The sequence below is a fragment of the Psammomys obesus genome, unplaced genomic scaffold (genome assembly GCF_907164565.1).
Source record: "Psammomys obesus unplaced genomic scaffold, mPsaObe1.curated_primary_1811, whole genome shotgun sequence".
Taxonomy (NCBI): Eukaryota; Metazoa; Chordata; class Mammalia; order Rodentia; family Muridae; genus Psammomys; species Psammomys obesus.
In genome coordinates, this window is record NW_026590062.1 from 25,889,395 (window position 1) to 25,906,096 (window position 16,702).

At 37.6% G+C, this 16,702-nt stretch overlaps 1 protein-coding gene across 17 annotated transcripts in view; it reads right to left on the reverse strand.

Moving 5' to 3' along the window:
- Positions 1-16,702, reverse strand: part of Ktn1 (kinectin 1) — a 91,637-nt gene that overhangs the window by 50,167 nt on the left and 24,768 nt on the right. For all 17 annotated transcript variants that reach the window (XM_055606235.1, XM_055606234.1, XM_055606250.1 and 14 more), the window contains 7 exons: positions 14,928-15,098; positions 12,977-13,104; positions 9,169-9,285; positions 7,006-7,146; positions 3,695-3,801; positions 2,468-2,600; positions 1,843-1,930 (listed from right to left, as the gene is read on the reverse strand). In XM_055606235.1, the coding sequence (XP_055462210.1) occupies positions 1,843-1,930; positions 2,468-2,600; positions 3,695-3,801; positions 7,006-7,146; positions 9,169-9,285; positions 12,977-13,104; positions 14,928-15,098 (885 nt within the window). The remainder of the gene's footprint in view (positions 1-1,842; positions 1,931-2,467; positions 2,601-3,694; positions 3,802-7,005; positions 7,147-9,168; positions 9,286-12,976; positions 13,105-14,927; positions 15,099-16,702) is intronic.

The following is a 16,702-nucleotide window of genomic DNA, read 5'->3' on the forward strand; positions in this document are numbered from 1 at the left end:
CCATAGAAAGTAAGAGGAAGTCAGGCCAACCACCTGTAATCTCAGCACTCAAGGGGAAGGCAGAGGCAGGCTGATCTCTGTTGGCCAGCCTGGTGTACAAAGTGAGCCCAGGACAGCTAAGGCTACACTGAGAAACCCTGTCTCAAAATGAATGAATGAATGAATGAATGAATGAATGAATGAATGAACGAACGAATGAATGGGAGGAAGTCAGGAGGACAAACATAGAGATGAGAAGGAAGTAGAAGGGAGTTGAGTTTGAAGGATTTTTGAGACAGCCTAGGAAAGAAGGATTCTTTTTGGGATGTCGGCTGAGGAGGAAGGTCAGCTGGATGCTTTCTCTGCCTCTCTGAGCTAGCAGGCTTTCACCCCAGCATCTGGCCCAAATCTTTACTGGTAAAATCGAACATTTGAGATTTTGCTAAAAACAACTTCTGTGTTCTTAAAGTATCCTGTGTTCATATTGGTGTTGACCAAAAAGGATAACCAGATGAAACCAAAGAACTAACAAGTCAAAACTCTTTTCTATCCTATGTGGAGCCACATTCAAGTCAGAAAGACATTCTGGCTAATATTTTTTTTGTCACTCTGACATAAGGTAGAGTCATCTAGAAAGAAAAATTCTTAATCAAGCAACTGTCTCCAGATGACTGACTAGCCTGACTCTGTCTCGGGGAGAGGGGAAAGAAGGAAGGAAAACTAAGCAAACTCAGCAAGGCATGGAGGAGAAAAACTCAGTATGCAGCGTTCCTCCAAAGCCCTGCTTCACTTCCTACCTCTTGATTCGTAACTGGCATTTACTACTTAGTGGGTTCTTCTTTTTCCACACTTCTCCCTTCTTTTCTTCCCTTTTAACACCCTAACACTCAATATGAGGAAAAAAAAGAATAGAGGAATGGAAAACTATTCCTGAATAGGTAAGGGGTTGGAAAGGGACAACTACTTCCTGCTCATTAAGGGCACTGAATTCCTTGGGGCAAGGGTATCAAACTTCTTGTTGTTGTTTCTTCTTTGTGCATGACTACTTAACATACCACAACCAATAGCATCTAACTACCAACCAATGACCCACTCAGGCGCCCTAGCATTTATATAACCTCTGAAAAGTCCCCAGAATTCCATTCCAAATGTCACACAACTGCAGAAACTATCTGCAGTTGGCAAAAATCACACCTCTGCAACAGCACAATACAAATAGTAGTCAGCTGTTGTAACATCAATAACCCCACACCGGAGTTTAAAACAAAAAGAAAAAAATTCTTGTAATATTTCTGTTTTTTTTTTAAAGAAATCAAAATTCCACAATTCTCACTATAGATTCCTGCCTTGAGTTCCTGCCCTGACTTCTCATCATGATGGTCTATAAGCTCAGAGATGAAATAAATCCTTCCTCCCTAAGTTGACTTTGATCATGGTACTTATCACAGCAACAGAAACCCTGAGACAAAAAGGAATAGTAAAGATAAAAAGAGCATACATGAAAGCATAAAATTTCCAGTAAGTGAGCAAAGTTAACATTTACAAAGGTAGACAGATTCAATTAAACCACTTTATCTTCTCAAGAATAAGAGTACCAACAAGACCAAAGGCAAGCCATAGAAGAAAACAGTGTCACAGGGACATTCTTATCAGCTCACTAGGTGCTACTTCTCTTGCAGTAGCACTGCAGACAAAACTGGAAGGCTGCTTATTTTAAAACACCTAATAAATGTTGAAGAAATCAGATAATCTGAAAGGATAAAAATCTACTTTTATTTGGCACTACTAAATGCCAATTTATCTTTCTCTGCAGGCAGAAGAGAGAGGGAGTTTCCCAGTCTGCACAAATGTTTCTTCCTTTACCTTGCTGTGCAGCCTCATGCTCTGCTGTTCTCTTCCTGATGTAGCTTTGAACTTCTTCCCACCTCCTCTCAGCTTCCTGTAGTTGAACCTTAATATTTAAATAGAGAGAGAGAGAGAAAATTCAACACAGATAGACACAATTTCAATTGTAAAGGGGAACCACATGTCAGCCATATCCATGGTTTTCTCCAATATCTTAGGAAATGTGTACTGTTAGATCAAGAGATAGCTGCTACTATTCCAGTGTTGGGAGAAGTGGGATTCCAGTGCTGGGAGGGATCTATTAAAACTTGTTTCAAGTTACAGATGAAAAAAATAATGCTAAAGGTTCTGTTCTAAAATAATTTTTTCCTTACACGTGTAGGCACTAACCACAATATATAAAACAAAATAAGTTTACCCTTACTTGTCAATCACTTGGTTTCATTATTTTTATCTTCAGTCTGTAGCTTCAAATCCAGAGCTACAAGCAGTTCTTTTATCAAGACATAACTTTGAAAAGGAAGTGGGTCTCATTAAACTTCATACTAGATTTCCCAAACCTACATACATATATTTATGTCATAGAGATGGAAATCACTATTGTTCACAAAATGGTACAAAGAGGTGGTGGTGGGGGGGTAACCTTCAACTGGGTAGCAGCTTGCTCTGCATTCTTCTTCTGGACTCCCTCTTGCTGCAGCTTTCCTGTCTTCTCATTCAGCTCACTCACCAGCCTCCCACAATCCTGGCGCAGTTTATTTAGCTCTGCAGACTGCCTGCAAAGAGTGACTGGATTAGAGATTTCGCACATAAAGAAATCACAAGCACAACATAGTCTATGTTCGTTGTACTAAGCTAGTACCTCTACTTACAGGCAAATGTAAAGGAAGATGATTAAGCAGTATTATTGCTCCCAAGTGTACTCTTAAATAATTCAAATGATGGTAGGCTCTAAAAATCACTATAGGGCTTAAAGGATGGCTAAGAGCTTTTCAAGCCCAACAATTTGAATGCCACCTCACATTCCATGGTGGCAGGAGAGACCCGGTTCCCCAAAGTGTTGTGTGTCATATTCACATATACTCTAGAGAACAAAACGGGAAACGCATGCTGTGGCATATACACAATAATAATAAAATAATTTTAAACTTGAAAATTACTATAAAATATCAAGAAAAAAATGGATAACCAAAAACTCAGGGGCATGGAAAGCTTCCTAATATAGAGGGTAAAGAGAAAGTTCAGCAGCTAGGAGCATTTGTTGCTTTTGCAGAAGGTCCAGGTTCAGTCCTATTACCCACATGTGGTTCATAAATATCCATAATTCTAGTTCTAAGGAATCCGACATCTTCTTCTGGCCTCCCATAGGTACCAGGCATACATGTGGTACACAGACATATGCAGGCAAAATGCTCAGACACATAAAATAAAACACAATACTGTAACTGGACTTGTCCTATTGCCCAAAGGAAGAACGCATTTCATTTTCAATTCTAACGAGTAAGCTTTTGCTTCATTATTGCATTATTGCTTCATTATTGCATTATAGCTTACTTTGTGCAAAACTACTACCCTCTCTAAGACCTACTGGGCTCTACTTTTGGGCCTCTGGATCTCAATCTTTATAGAGGTAGAAGGACCAAAATTATACTTCTTATATTGGCATGGTAGGTGCTCCTGAGAATAATAAAATCTAAGAAGTGCTGGACTGGAGACAGGCAGCTTCGGTACGTACAAGTTACTTCATTGGCAAGTGATGCTCAAGGGGCTTTACAGTCTGCACTACTCATAGACCTTGGATGTGTCAGAGAGCTTCAGACAAAGCAAACAGTCTGCCATTCAGTTGAGAATGAAGCATCTGGAGACATACTTGCTTTCCAGCTGGTTTGTAGTGTTGCTGACAGCATCTCTCAGTATACCGTTTTCCTGCTTCAAATGAGCTATCTCTGCTTCCATTTGTTCCCGAACTTGCTGAAACTATTTTTAAAATATGTAAGATTTATTAGAAAACAAACATCAGCAAAGCCACTTTTAGGAGAAATTGCACTATAACAAGAAAATAAAAAACATTAAGAAAATGAAACACAAGCCATATTTTTCAGGTCAATATGAAGATACTAAAAGAAAGAACTGCTTACTGATGAATGCAGAATAAATAAAACTGTCGAGCTCAAAACCTAAACAGGTCATCAGCTATTCTCACATCTGAGATAAGAATCAAGTACACATCAAGTTTCAGAACTAAGATATGATTTGAAACTTCTCATAGCTAACACAAAAGTAGTCCTGTTCTGACCCCAGAATATGACAATATTACATCAGTAATATTTTTAAAGTATTAAGTTGGATGAAGTAGCACACGCCTTTATTCTCAGCATATGGGAGGCAAAAACAGGTAGACCTCTGTGAATTTTAAGGTTAACCTGGTCTACATGGCACTTAAGACAACAAATGAAGACCCCCATCTCAAATAAACAAAGTTTCAGCTATCCAAAGTTTAAACATTATAAATATGCATGAACACTTATAAAGTTATAAATTAAGCGTAACAGACACATAAAATCTACTTGAAAAACATTCAAAACTGTGCTAAGTAACATAAAATGAATGACATAAAATGCACCATTATAACCACTATCTTCAAATGTATCTATGCGGTGTGTGTGTGCATGTGTACATGAGTACACGTATGTATTCAAAGGAAATTAGTTCTTTCTCTCTCTACCTCCTAAATCCAAGGGACTCCACTCAAATCAGCAGGATTAACAGCAAGCTCACTGAGGCATATTGCTGACTCTACCCTTTTCATGTGGAAAAGTTCAAAATTAAACATATCCATTCTGCTATATAACCATCATTACCATTCATACACGATTCCTAAGTAACACCTATTCACCCCTCAACACCTTTAATCACTACTGTAACATTTCTTTGACCTCTAATCGTTTAATTTCAGACAATAAATAACCTTGATTCTTACAGTCATATAAGAACATGTCTTCCTTTACTATATAAACTATTCCATTAAGAGAAATTAGTATCTGGTGATAATCTTACTAACAATTCAGCTAACAAAAGTGAAATTATTTATTTCTGGTTTTCAGAGGATTTCTATGAACTCCATATATAGATCTATACTTCCTGACCTCTACAAGCAATCAAGTAGAAGCAGAGTAAATTCAATTAACCTTCCACCTTCAATACTGCTCTAACAGCTGATTTTCACAAGAGCAGTAAATAGTCATTAAGAAATGATCATTGAGTTCAATGCATCTGATTTTAATCTATACACAACTAATTATGCTCAGATACAAAAAGTAGGTAAATAGGAATTTTCTTTTCCCTATGTACTCAGAAAACACAGTTTGTCTGACCACTCATGCATCCAAAACTAGATCAGGCAGGATGGGCTTGCTGCCTCTTATACCTGGACATGTCCCAAAATATGTTTACTAGAAAGTAAACACAGAAAGGTTGTTAGAGAAGGAGATATTTAGTCTACTGTTTAAGGCAAAGTGGGACAAACACGCAACTCAATGTAGGGAAGGGTCCTGGGTTGCTAGCTGCATCTTAGGAAAAGGGTGTAAGCATAGCCTAAACCAAGTTGAGTCTCAGCTTGCTATAGTTGCCTGCCTCGACTCTATATAAAGTATCTATAAGTAGACCAATTTGTAAACTGGGCAATGAAGACAAAGGATTCAACCTAAGAAAACTGTCTTAAACTACTGGAAAATAAAAACGACTTGATGAGTACGAATTTGACGTTAGTAATGTTAAATCTCAGGTTTGTACTTTTATTTATAACTAAAGCATCAGGAAGCAAACAGAAGTAATAATTTCGAAGAGTTATGATGACTACTAAAATCTCAACTGACAAACAAATCCAAACCTTGTTCATCAAGAAATGAAAAGAAGACAAAAGGGAGGAGGGGAGAAAAAAAAAAATCACTGGTTAAATTGAGGCTGGTCAAGAGCACTGGCTGCTCTTCCAGAGTTTCCGAGTTCAATTCCCAACAACCACATGGTGGCTCACAAACATCTATAATGGAATCTGAGTCCCTCTTCTGGTGTGCATGAAGCACTCATACATATAAAATAAATCATGTAAAAAAAATCTTAAAAATGAATGATTCATGAAATAGATATTAAGAACCTCCCAGGCAGGTGGTGGTGGGCTCACCCCTTTAATCCCAGAACTCAGGAAACAGAGGCAGATGGATCTCTGAGTTCAAGGACAGCCTGGTCTACAGAGCAAGTTCTAAGACAGTCAGGGCTACACAGAGAAATCCTGTCTGAAGAAAAAAAAAAAAAAAAAGAACCAGATCTCATTCAGAGACTGGTGAAAAGTGTATAGATACCATGCACAGTGGTCACTTTCACTTAACCTCTAGAATCATCCCTCTCATCCCTCTCTACTGTAATGCCAAGCCCCATCTAGCTCATGTGGATTAGTCCAACTCATTCTCAGCATCTGGTTGTGCTGCTCTGATTAGAATGCCTATACACATTTGTAACTACCCCTGTACACCACTCTCTATACTGCCACCAGAGTGACCACCGAAACAAACATGAATCACACTGCTGCTTTCCTACGCTCATTCCCTGGCTGCCCAGTCTTCAAGCATAGGAGACCCTCTAAGTGTTCCCATACTTACTTCTATGTCTTGTCTTCATGCCAAACTTAGTTTTCGATTCTTAAAACTTTTATTGCATTTCTCACAAAGTTCTGGGTTCCCAAAATACAGCCAGTGATCCACTATCCACGGAGGTGGGAACAGAGAATTACACCAAGTAATTCTTACAAGCCAGCCCCAACTCCTTCAGTCTCACCTGACTATGCTGATGATTGAGAAGAACCAACACAGCCTGAATACCATGTCTAACAACTCTTCTGTCAACTGAATACCATGTCTAACAACTCTTCTGTCAACTATCAATTCTCTTTCCCACCTTCCCAAATCCACTACTGCAAAGCACAAAATGTTTACCTCTACTGCCCTAGGGTATTTCCCTATCAGCTTCCAGCCTTCCTACCCCATATGGAGTATTTATTTACTTTAGAATGAAGACGTTTTAGCTAGTTACTCTATGTCAATGGCTCACCCCATGCAAGGCACTTGAAAGTTTGTTGGTTAAACAAATACACATATTTCATCTTACTTTCCAAAACTTGAAACATACCTTAATCTGCATCTGTTGATTTTCTTGGTAACTGACGTGCATTTTGTTTTGAAATATATTATGTTCCTTTTCTAGTGTTCCAATACGATCTTTCATCCTTGCTATAACTACACTGCTTCTTTCTTTCTCTGTCATCATTTCCTAGAAGAATAAACCAGGAAAGAAAGTTATGAAGAACCTGTCATGAGAAAGGTATTATATTACAACACAACCAAAGCAAGGCAATGTCTTAACCATTACATAACCATGAATGCTTAATCAGGGCTTGTGCACAAAGCAAAGTCAAGGGTTAAAAACAAAGAAACCAAGAGGCTTCTTCTGCATCTCCTTACCCTCACAACTCCTTTTATAGTACAAACACTCACCAGTCTATTTCAAATGCACTTTTTGATTCAATCATTAAATGCCGTGAGCCTAAAATAAATCCCACATGCTAACGTGACTACAAGAGAAATATTTTAAGGCAAAACAGTTATCATTTCTTACTCTCCTTTGGAGTTCAGTAAAAAGAACAGAGGAGGTGCTAGAACAGGAAATAAAAAGGGGGGGGTCCTCTTTTAGAGTAAAAGACTGGGTATGTCTATAGCAGAAGAGAACTTTAAAAATGGCTAAACCAGAAAGCAAAGCTTTATTACTTTCTCAGTTCAAATCTAAATGGCATGAACTCCTAGAACAAATACTAGCTAAGCAAATGAAAGCAAGCAATTTTAGTTATCTGAAGGTATACATTCCTGTTTTAAGAAACTGTGACAAAACTGAAGCTTTCATGTAATTTATGGAGTTATTGTATACTTTTAAATTTATATTTGAAAGTTGTTATATTGTTATACAATACACTTAACAATTTCTTTTTAAAGAATTATACTACATATATATTTACAAAAACAGTATACCAAAGTCAGGTATACTGACACACATCTATAATCCCAGTACTCGGAGATGCAGTGAGGAGGATCTGGAGTTCAAGGTCATTCTCAGCCTTGGTTACCTAAGACTGACCTAAAATTAAAAAAAAAAAAAAAAAAAAGGCACTGTATTTATTTAACTTCATATAAAATTATAAAATATGGTATTCAAAAGCATGAGTTTTATTTTTATTTTGAAGATAATTAAATCAGATTTTTTTAATGAAGCTATTCAACTTAATTACTAAGTATACACATCCCCAGTATACAGGACGATGAGGTATTAAAAAGTAATTTACTTAGCCAAGCATGATAGTGCACACCTTTAATCCCAGCACTCAGAGAGGCAGAGGCAGGCTGATCTCTGTAAGTTCAAAGCCAGCCTGATCTATAAAGTGAGTCCAGAACAGCCAAGGCTACAAAGAGAAACCCTGTCTTTGAGGAAAAAAAAAAAAAAAACACACACACACACACAAGCAAAAAATTAAAGTAATTTACTAGGTCGTTAAAGGGTCTCTCACAACCAAAATGTCAAAAACTTAACCTATCTTTTTGAACTTCAAAAAACAATATTAAATGATATTTACATCAAAATATATTAAAGTTAACTATAAGGAACATGGTTTACGGCAATTTTGTGTTTCTACTGACTTGCCTTAATAGTCAAAAGCACACAAAGGGTCTACACTGAAAACCATTCATCTTCTTGCCGTTAACAGGAATTGGTAAAAAGAAGGCACACAAGCTCGACTATACTATTGTGTCCAATGGAGGAAAAAGTTTCAGGAACCCACATTCTCTCTAGAGTTCCACTTCCATTCTCTTAGTCAACACAGATATTTTTTAAAAAGATTTGTTTGAGTTTAGGTTTTACCCCTCAGACTAAAATGTCTATATTTTTTAAAGAGGTTGATTTTAAATATCTATGACAAGACTTTCATACCTAAGTAAATAAGTTTCACATGTACCAAATAATTGGATGTTACGCTGCTCTGAAGAGTACATCTATATCAAATCCACTTAAACAAACTCCTGTGTTCTGAGGTCAATGATTTTGCTTTTCTGGTTAGACTACGAAATATTTTTATGTTATTTGTTATATCATGAAAGACTTAAGTCTTCCATATCAAAATCCTAAAAGAAAGTTACTTTTGGTAAAACTTATGACACAAAAGTTAAATCAAGGAGCATAGGGCTTCTTAAGGCTCTCACTGCTTCTGACGGAGGAAGGGCATCCTGAACCTAAGAATGTCCTCACCTGAGCCACCTGCTTACAGCGCTCCTCTGTGGCAGCAGCGTCTCCCCTCACAGCAGTGAGCAGCCTTTCCTTCTCCTGAAGCTGGTGCAGAAGAGCACTCAGTTCTCCTTTACTTGACTATAATTGAGAAATCAATACGGAATGAATAAGTTAAAAATAACCCAATGAAAACTGTGAGAGTGAAACGTACTATCAAGAGCTGTTGGGTCAATGGAAAATATAACATCTAAAATAAAAGTTACTGCCACACACTAGTCAAATAAAATAAGTCACTCCGACAGTGCACAGTCTAAAACTAGTTGGGTATAAAGCAACATACTTTAACAAAGAAATACAGAACAAAACAACATTTGTAAGCCCAAAAGTCACCAGTAATTTCCTTCCTTACTTTTCCAGAAGACTGATTATGAGACTATGAAATCATAGGTGTCCTCTCAGTAATAAGTAGTTATGTGTAATCTCATAGAAAGGTGAATATCAAACACAGTGCTCAATATCTCTGTCACAATATGCCAATATGTTCTCTAATGTTAACAGGCACCATTCCAAAACGAGAAAAAAAAAAAAAAATCCAAAACAAAACCAGAACGTCTCATTTGACATGGGGAACAAAAGCAAAGTTTCAGGCAAGAAACTTTCTTGGAAGAGAGTCTTAAAGGCTATACGAAGGAAAGGAGAAAACAATGAAGAAACTGCACCAACTTTACTATACAATACTATGAGCACAGGAAGCAGGTATAGGGCCCTCCTTGGGAGGCCCGAACAGAACAGAAGGGCACACTGCCTGCAAAGCCCTCACAAAGAAGACATCAGGCAAATTCACCGTTATCCACCCAGCACAAAGGCTGTGCCCTCTTAGAAGGGGGAAATTCCACCCTGGATACAGAAAAAAAAAAAAAAAAAAAAAAAAAATTAACTCCCCCTTCCTTTTCTTTCCTCTCCCAACCTCTGTTAGTAGCATTTTTATTTGCCACATATTCCTTATAATTTCCACTTCTCTCCCTGCTTTCAGTCTTGGCTCTGTGGTCTGAAGATGGGCGCAGGCCTTGGCTGCCCCACCATCTTTCTTTAAACCTGTGTCTCCATGAGTCTTCAAAAAGTTCTCATGGAAACTCTACTTCCAAGTTTTTGTCGTATTAAGGTCCTGCTTTGTTGACTTTGGACTTGAATGATAGTTTAGTGATGTTAAACATCAATCTGCTGAGTTTCACTCTCTTTCCTTGAAAAAAAATTCAGTTATTTGTTGTTTTACTATTCTCCACATAAATAAATCTGAGGGCAGGCACTGAATTTCACGTTCTTGCCATATAATTCTATCAAACTATGCTCTCACACAAGCACTGTTTGAGTAATCAGCACAGTTTATCTACTGATTTTCCCCTGTTGCCTGTACTGGCAGCCATTAGGAAGCTTAGTTAGGGGAAGTTCAGCAGCAGTTCTAACTGAAATCCTTTGTCAGGCAAATGCTAGCTCTCCTTTGCCTGTCTTACCTTTCATATCTTAGTCCTTAAAAAAAAAAAAGACTGTCTAAGCGAAGAAAATGTTAATTTTTTTATTTACATTTATCAGCAATAAACACTGTGACCCTTAATGCCAGTGTGTCCTTTTCTCCTTCTTTACAACTAAACCATCAGACAATATTACTTTTATTTCCACTTAGAATTTTACCAGCCCTAAATCAAACACTATCCTTAATACTACTTAACTTCTTCCTAGTCCTATCTTAACTAGAAATTAAAGGTACTCTGACTTGCCATTCAGCCTTCAAGACTTCAAAATGCCTCCATCAATAATATAACTATTTCTATACGCCAGCAGCAACATCCTTAATAAAAAGACAGACACTTAAAGCATTTGTTTTTAAGGACAATAATTTTAATCAGCTAGTTAGTAATATTACCTAAAATCATTCATGTGCTACAAACATTTCAAAAACCCCACAACTAACTAAAAACTCTTTAGATACATTCACCTATCTATAATAAATCAAAGCAAAGAATAAATTCTTCAATCAAAACCCAGCATGGTGGCACATATCTTTAATCCCAGCACTCAGGAGGCAGGTGCAGGCATATCTCTGGGAGTTGGTCAGCCTGGTCTACAGAGTGAGCTTCAAGACAGCCAGGTATACACAGAAACCAAGTAATTAAAAAAAAAAAAAAAAACGAACAAAAAACAAACATCAAGAAAGTTCATTGCAATGAAACCACCTGAGTTTCTATTCATAGTCATGTATATCTGCTGATCGCCTTAAATACGTAACACCAAAAGGCTGGTACAACCGCACTGATAGTATAGCGAGTATACTACAACCTAAACTGTCAGACTTGCTAGGTGCACTGCTAACATACTCAGAGGTATAGACAGGCTCTGAAAGCTGTGACAAGACATAGAACAGCACTAGAATAACTAGTTGTCAAGTCAGGCATACACGAGACAGTGATAGTGGCAAGGAAGAGAAAGAAGAAAAGACTGCTGTGCTAGAAGAGCCAAAGAGCTGGTTCAAGTAAAATTCAGTGATGGTTAAGGAAAAAAAAAAAATCACTAAACATTAATAATAATAATAATAATAATAATAATAAAGTGTACTAATCTACATGCAGAGAAAAGCACCACTGAGGTTTTAACAGTGAGTAAATAACCTGATTTACCTCTTGAAGATCACCTCACAGGTACATAAAAAAATAGATGAGAGGTACAAGAGGAAAATCAAAAGCAGACTACTGCAGGTGACAGGTGGTAACTCACACTCAAGATAAAATCCAACTGGGTTATAAAAACAACTAAGTACGTAAAGGAGGGGGACACACATTTGTACCATGCTTAAAACAAGGAAAATTAAGTCAACCATCTAACACTTATACAAGTTAACACTTAACAAACTTGCCACTTTTTCTATATGGCCAAGTATATACAACAGTATAGTGAAGATAAACCATAAAACAACGTTAGTTGCATGGGGTGTTGTTTTGGAGAATATTTTATTTTACAGGGTTAGAGGGTGTCTGTGGTTAGACTTAGCAGTGATTCTACCATCTAAATGGGGGAGGAGTTTACATAAAAGGGAGAGGTCAGAAGTCAACCTAAGGTATTATTTCTCTTATGGCCATCAACCTTGTTTTTCTGAGGCAGGGTTTCTCTTTGTTCTGGGGCTCACTAATTCAGCTTGGCTGCCTAGCTAGCAAACTAGTGAACACCACAAACCCTCCCCAGGGATCTTCCTTTCTCTATCCCCCCTGCGCTGAAACTAGAAAGCACATGCCACCACAGCAGGTATGTTACCCGAGTCCTAGAGATCAGAAACAAGAGGACTAAGCACTAAATGATGGTGAAGCCATGAACCTGGTGATGAGTTCAAGAGATAAAACTCAGGCTCTCATGTTTGTATATCAAGAACTTTACCTCTCCAACCCACTGCAAAAAGGTCTTAGGGTCAGTCTTTCCTATGTGCAATCTTCGATCACAGAAGTATTGTTTGCTTATATCTAAAAAACACTTAGTATTGACTTCTAGAGCAAAGCATGATCCAACTTAGTTAAGAGCCAAATAACTGCAAAGCCATAAAAAATCATGTTGCCTATTTTAAATGACTGGTTTTTGTCAAAGCAGCAGATGACTCAAAGTATGCTTGATTAAACAAGTGCATAAACTAACATGGATACATGGAATAAATTCTAAAGTATTCCAGAACATTTAGATATGGCTATAAGGGTATTAAGAATAGGAATATAAATAATTACGAAAGCATGTCTCTTGGTAAACTTTTAAAAACTGTTCACAACTGTGCCCATAATCAAATACTACATACCTTCTTTAAAGCATCTTTTATCACAGACTTCTCCTTCATCAGGCCTACAACACAAAGAGCCTCATCTTCAGAAAACACCATACTCTTCAAGGACACAAGGAAATCTTTAAATTTCACTTCAGCGTTTTCTTAATTAAAAAATAAAAGGAAGAGAAAGTTGGCATTAAAGGTACAAGCAGCAGACGCAGTGGCACACAGCTGCAAGCCTAGCACTCTGAGAGGCAGAGGAGGCAGGCAGATCTGTGAGCTTGAGGCCAGCCTGGTCCAGGACAGCCAGCATTACACAGAGAAACCTTGTTTGGGTGAGGGGGGCATGGTGGGAGACAGAAGCAAGAATTTGAGCAAAGATAAATAAAAAAAAAAAAAAATCCCTGACCCCGAAAGTCAGTAACCACAAAAAACCCCCACACTTTTCAGGTCAAGAAACAAGAGATACATTAATTGAGAAGGAAAAAACATGCTTAACAAATCTGCACTGTAAAGAAAGTACATCAGCTAAAAGCTTTCCCAGACTGCAAGATACTAACTAAACTACCAATATGCTTACTTTGTATTCCATTTATTTGTTTGTTTGTTTGGGAGGAAAACATACATGTGAAGTTCAGAGGATAACTTTCCTGAGATGGTTCTCTTCCAGCACTCATGTGCATATGTGGTGTGAAGGAGTAAATTAATATTTCATTTTCTATTCAATTTTGATATGAACTTGAACTCTTAAATTTACATTTACACAGTGTCTCTTTTCATAGTCCCAAATGGTCTTTCTTATACTCCCCAGAGTATGATAAGGACAGGAATGTGCCCAGCTAAAACACTCTATTTAGGGGCTGAAGATGGCTCAATAGTTATAAGCACTTACTCTTCTAAAGGACCCACCTTCCATTCCTAGTACCTACATGTAGGCTCATAATGATCTTTAACTATAATTCTTGGAGATCACATACCCTCTTCTTGTTCCTACCTTCTATATCACAGTCTGTCACTGAAGGAAGAAGTCAAAAATTTTGCTTACTGGCTTGTTCCCTATGGCTTGCTTAGTCTGCTTTCTTTAAATCCAGGATTACCTGCCCAGGGTGTCCTTGTCCACAGAAAGCTGGGCTTGCCCACATACATCAAGAAAATGCCCCACTGAACTGACTCCCCTACAGGACAAGAGCTTGTGTCCAATTGACGAAAAAGAAAAAGTACAGTTTCTAAAACACACTGCAATCTCTTTACAGCACATGCAAACTCCTCTGCTCCCATAGAAACAACGAACTGGTGTTTTTCTACTGTCATTCCTGAGCATGTAAGCATCAAAACAGTTTCTCTCTAGACTGTGTTGATAGAATGTCTGATTCTTTAAAATGGTGTTTTGGTTGCCAACTTGGGTTGAAATTTTTTGTTTTTTAAATGCTGTGAGTTTGGTTTGAGGTTAGGTCAGATATGATTCCAATAATATCTGAGATGGCCCTCAGCACACATCTGCCAGTTTGTACATGTATTTACATGAAGCAACATTTTCAGCAGAGAGGATCTAAAATCAAAATACCAGCCAACTTAGGGAGACACAGGTGTGCTGCAATACCACCTGCTTAATCAACATTTAATTCTTACGTAAAAATTAACAAGCCCAGACATCTTACTAGAAAGCAAATTTGCTTTCAACTCTAACAAATGGTAAAATTATATGTATACCAAAGAACTGTTTTGAAACAGTTCTTATTACAGTAAGTGTTTGGTTGGCATACCAATTTTATATACCTAGGATAACATAAAAATTTCTCAAGCAAAAGATGGTCAAGTGCTTAAAAATTAAAACTCCTGAACTACAGGACTACCAGTAAGTCTTGCACTTGAAGGATGCTTATTGATCTTTTCCAATACACTGATCTTATGACAACATGTGCACCAGTCCAAGACTCAGAATCATAAGTTTATAACATAACAGGCCACAACATTTTACAACTACCTTTGTCAGTTTCAATCTTCAGCTTCTTAGCTCCAGATTTCTGGATCCCTTCTACATGGTCAGGTTTAATGATATCAATAATTTCTCTCTTCTCCATCACAAGATTTGAGTTAGCATTATCCATCAAAGGAATGTAAGTAGTTGCAGGAACAAGGGACTCATCCACCACAACTGCAATTTAAGTAACAAGAGCATAATTACTGAGTTGTTAAGACAGAGTAATTAAACAATACACAGGCACACTTTAATTGCAAATGCAGTGACTCTAAAATCTCCTATTAGATCAATTTAGTTTCAAATTCCCACTTCATCATTTAACATGACTTCTAAAGTATCAGTTTAACATCTTAAATCATTCAAGTCATCTTAAATGAGTAGTGTATCTTCTCTAACAGTGTTGAAAACTTCTTACATCTATCCATTAGCTAGCTCTTGTTTAATCTTTCTGAGGTTCTCTTCTGTTTCTTAGATGAGATCTCACTACACATCCCAGGATAAACCTGAACCCAGTATCCTGATGCCTCAGATGAAATTATAGGTATGCTACAACATTAAGGCACTTCTCTGTCTAAACAGAAAATAACCTATTCCATCTCACTAGTTCTCTTAAAGGACGTTCATTTTTATTTATGGTGATATTAAATTACTCTCACAAGTAGCACTAAACTCACTATATAACCCAGGAAGACTCAAAACTTCTGATTCCCCAGGCCTCCACCTCCATGCCTGGCTTGAGTAGCACTGGGGATTTAAACCCACAGCTTTCTGCATGCTTGCCATCCCACAAGTGATCATTTTAAATTCAGTTTCTTCCCCATGCTAAGTACAATATCAGTCATTTTTGTTTGCAGATAGCTTCTCATTTTAACAGCCATGTCTTTTATTCCTTCAACACATCTCACTATGCTTATCAAGAATGGAGAAATGGTGCATACCTTTAATCTCAGCACTCAGGAGACAGAGACAAGTGGACCTGTCAGTTTGAGGTCAGCCTGGTCTACATAATGAGTTCTAAGAAAACCAATACAGAAAAATAAAATACAAAAAATAAAAACATGGGGAGAAGCCTGAAGATTTTCCTCCCAATTTTAATATGAGAAACTCTACTAAAAATATGGACAAAAACATCTTGTTTAGAGATAACAAATATCTGTACCTAGATGAAAATCTCACTACGATCAAACTTTGAAGCATGAGGATGCAGCTCAGTGGTAAAGCACTTAATTACCTAGCATGCATAAAGCCCCACCAGGTTTGATCTTATACAGCCTTACCCATAATAACTTTCATGTTGATGATTCCTGTCTTACTTAAAGCTGGTGAAGTTTAAATATTAATGCATATATAAAATATATGCAGATAACTTTCTCTCATAACTTATGTCTAATACATCATAATTTAAAGTAAGCTATGCTCAGTGGCACACTCCTTTAAGCCCAGTACTTGGGAAGCAGAGGCAGGCAGATCTCTGTGAGTTCGAAGCCAGCCTGGACTACAAAGCAAGTAAAGGACATAATCTTTCTTTTTTTTTTTTTTTAACTTTTATTAATTACACTTTATTTACTTTGTATCCCCCCATAAGCCCCTCCCTCCTCCCCTCCCAATCCCACCTTCCCTTCCCCTACTTCACGCATGCCCCTCCCCAAGTCCACTGATAGGGGAGGTCCCCCTCTCCTTCCTTCTGAGCTTAGTCTATTAGATCTCATCAGAAGTGGCTGCATTGTCATCTTCTGTGGCGTGGTAAGGCTGCTCACGGAAGGTGATCAAAGAGCAGG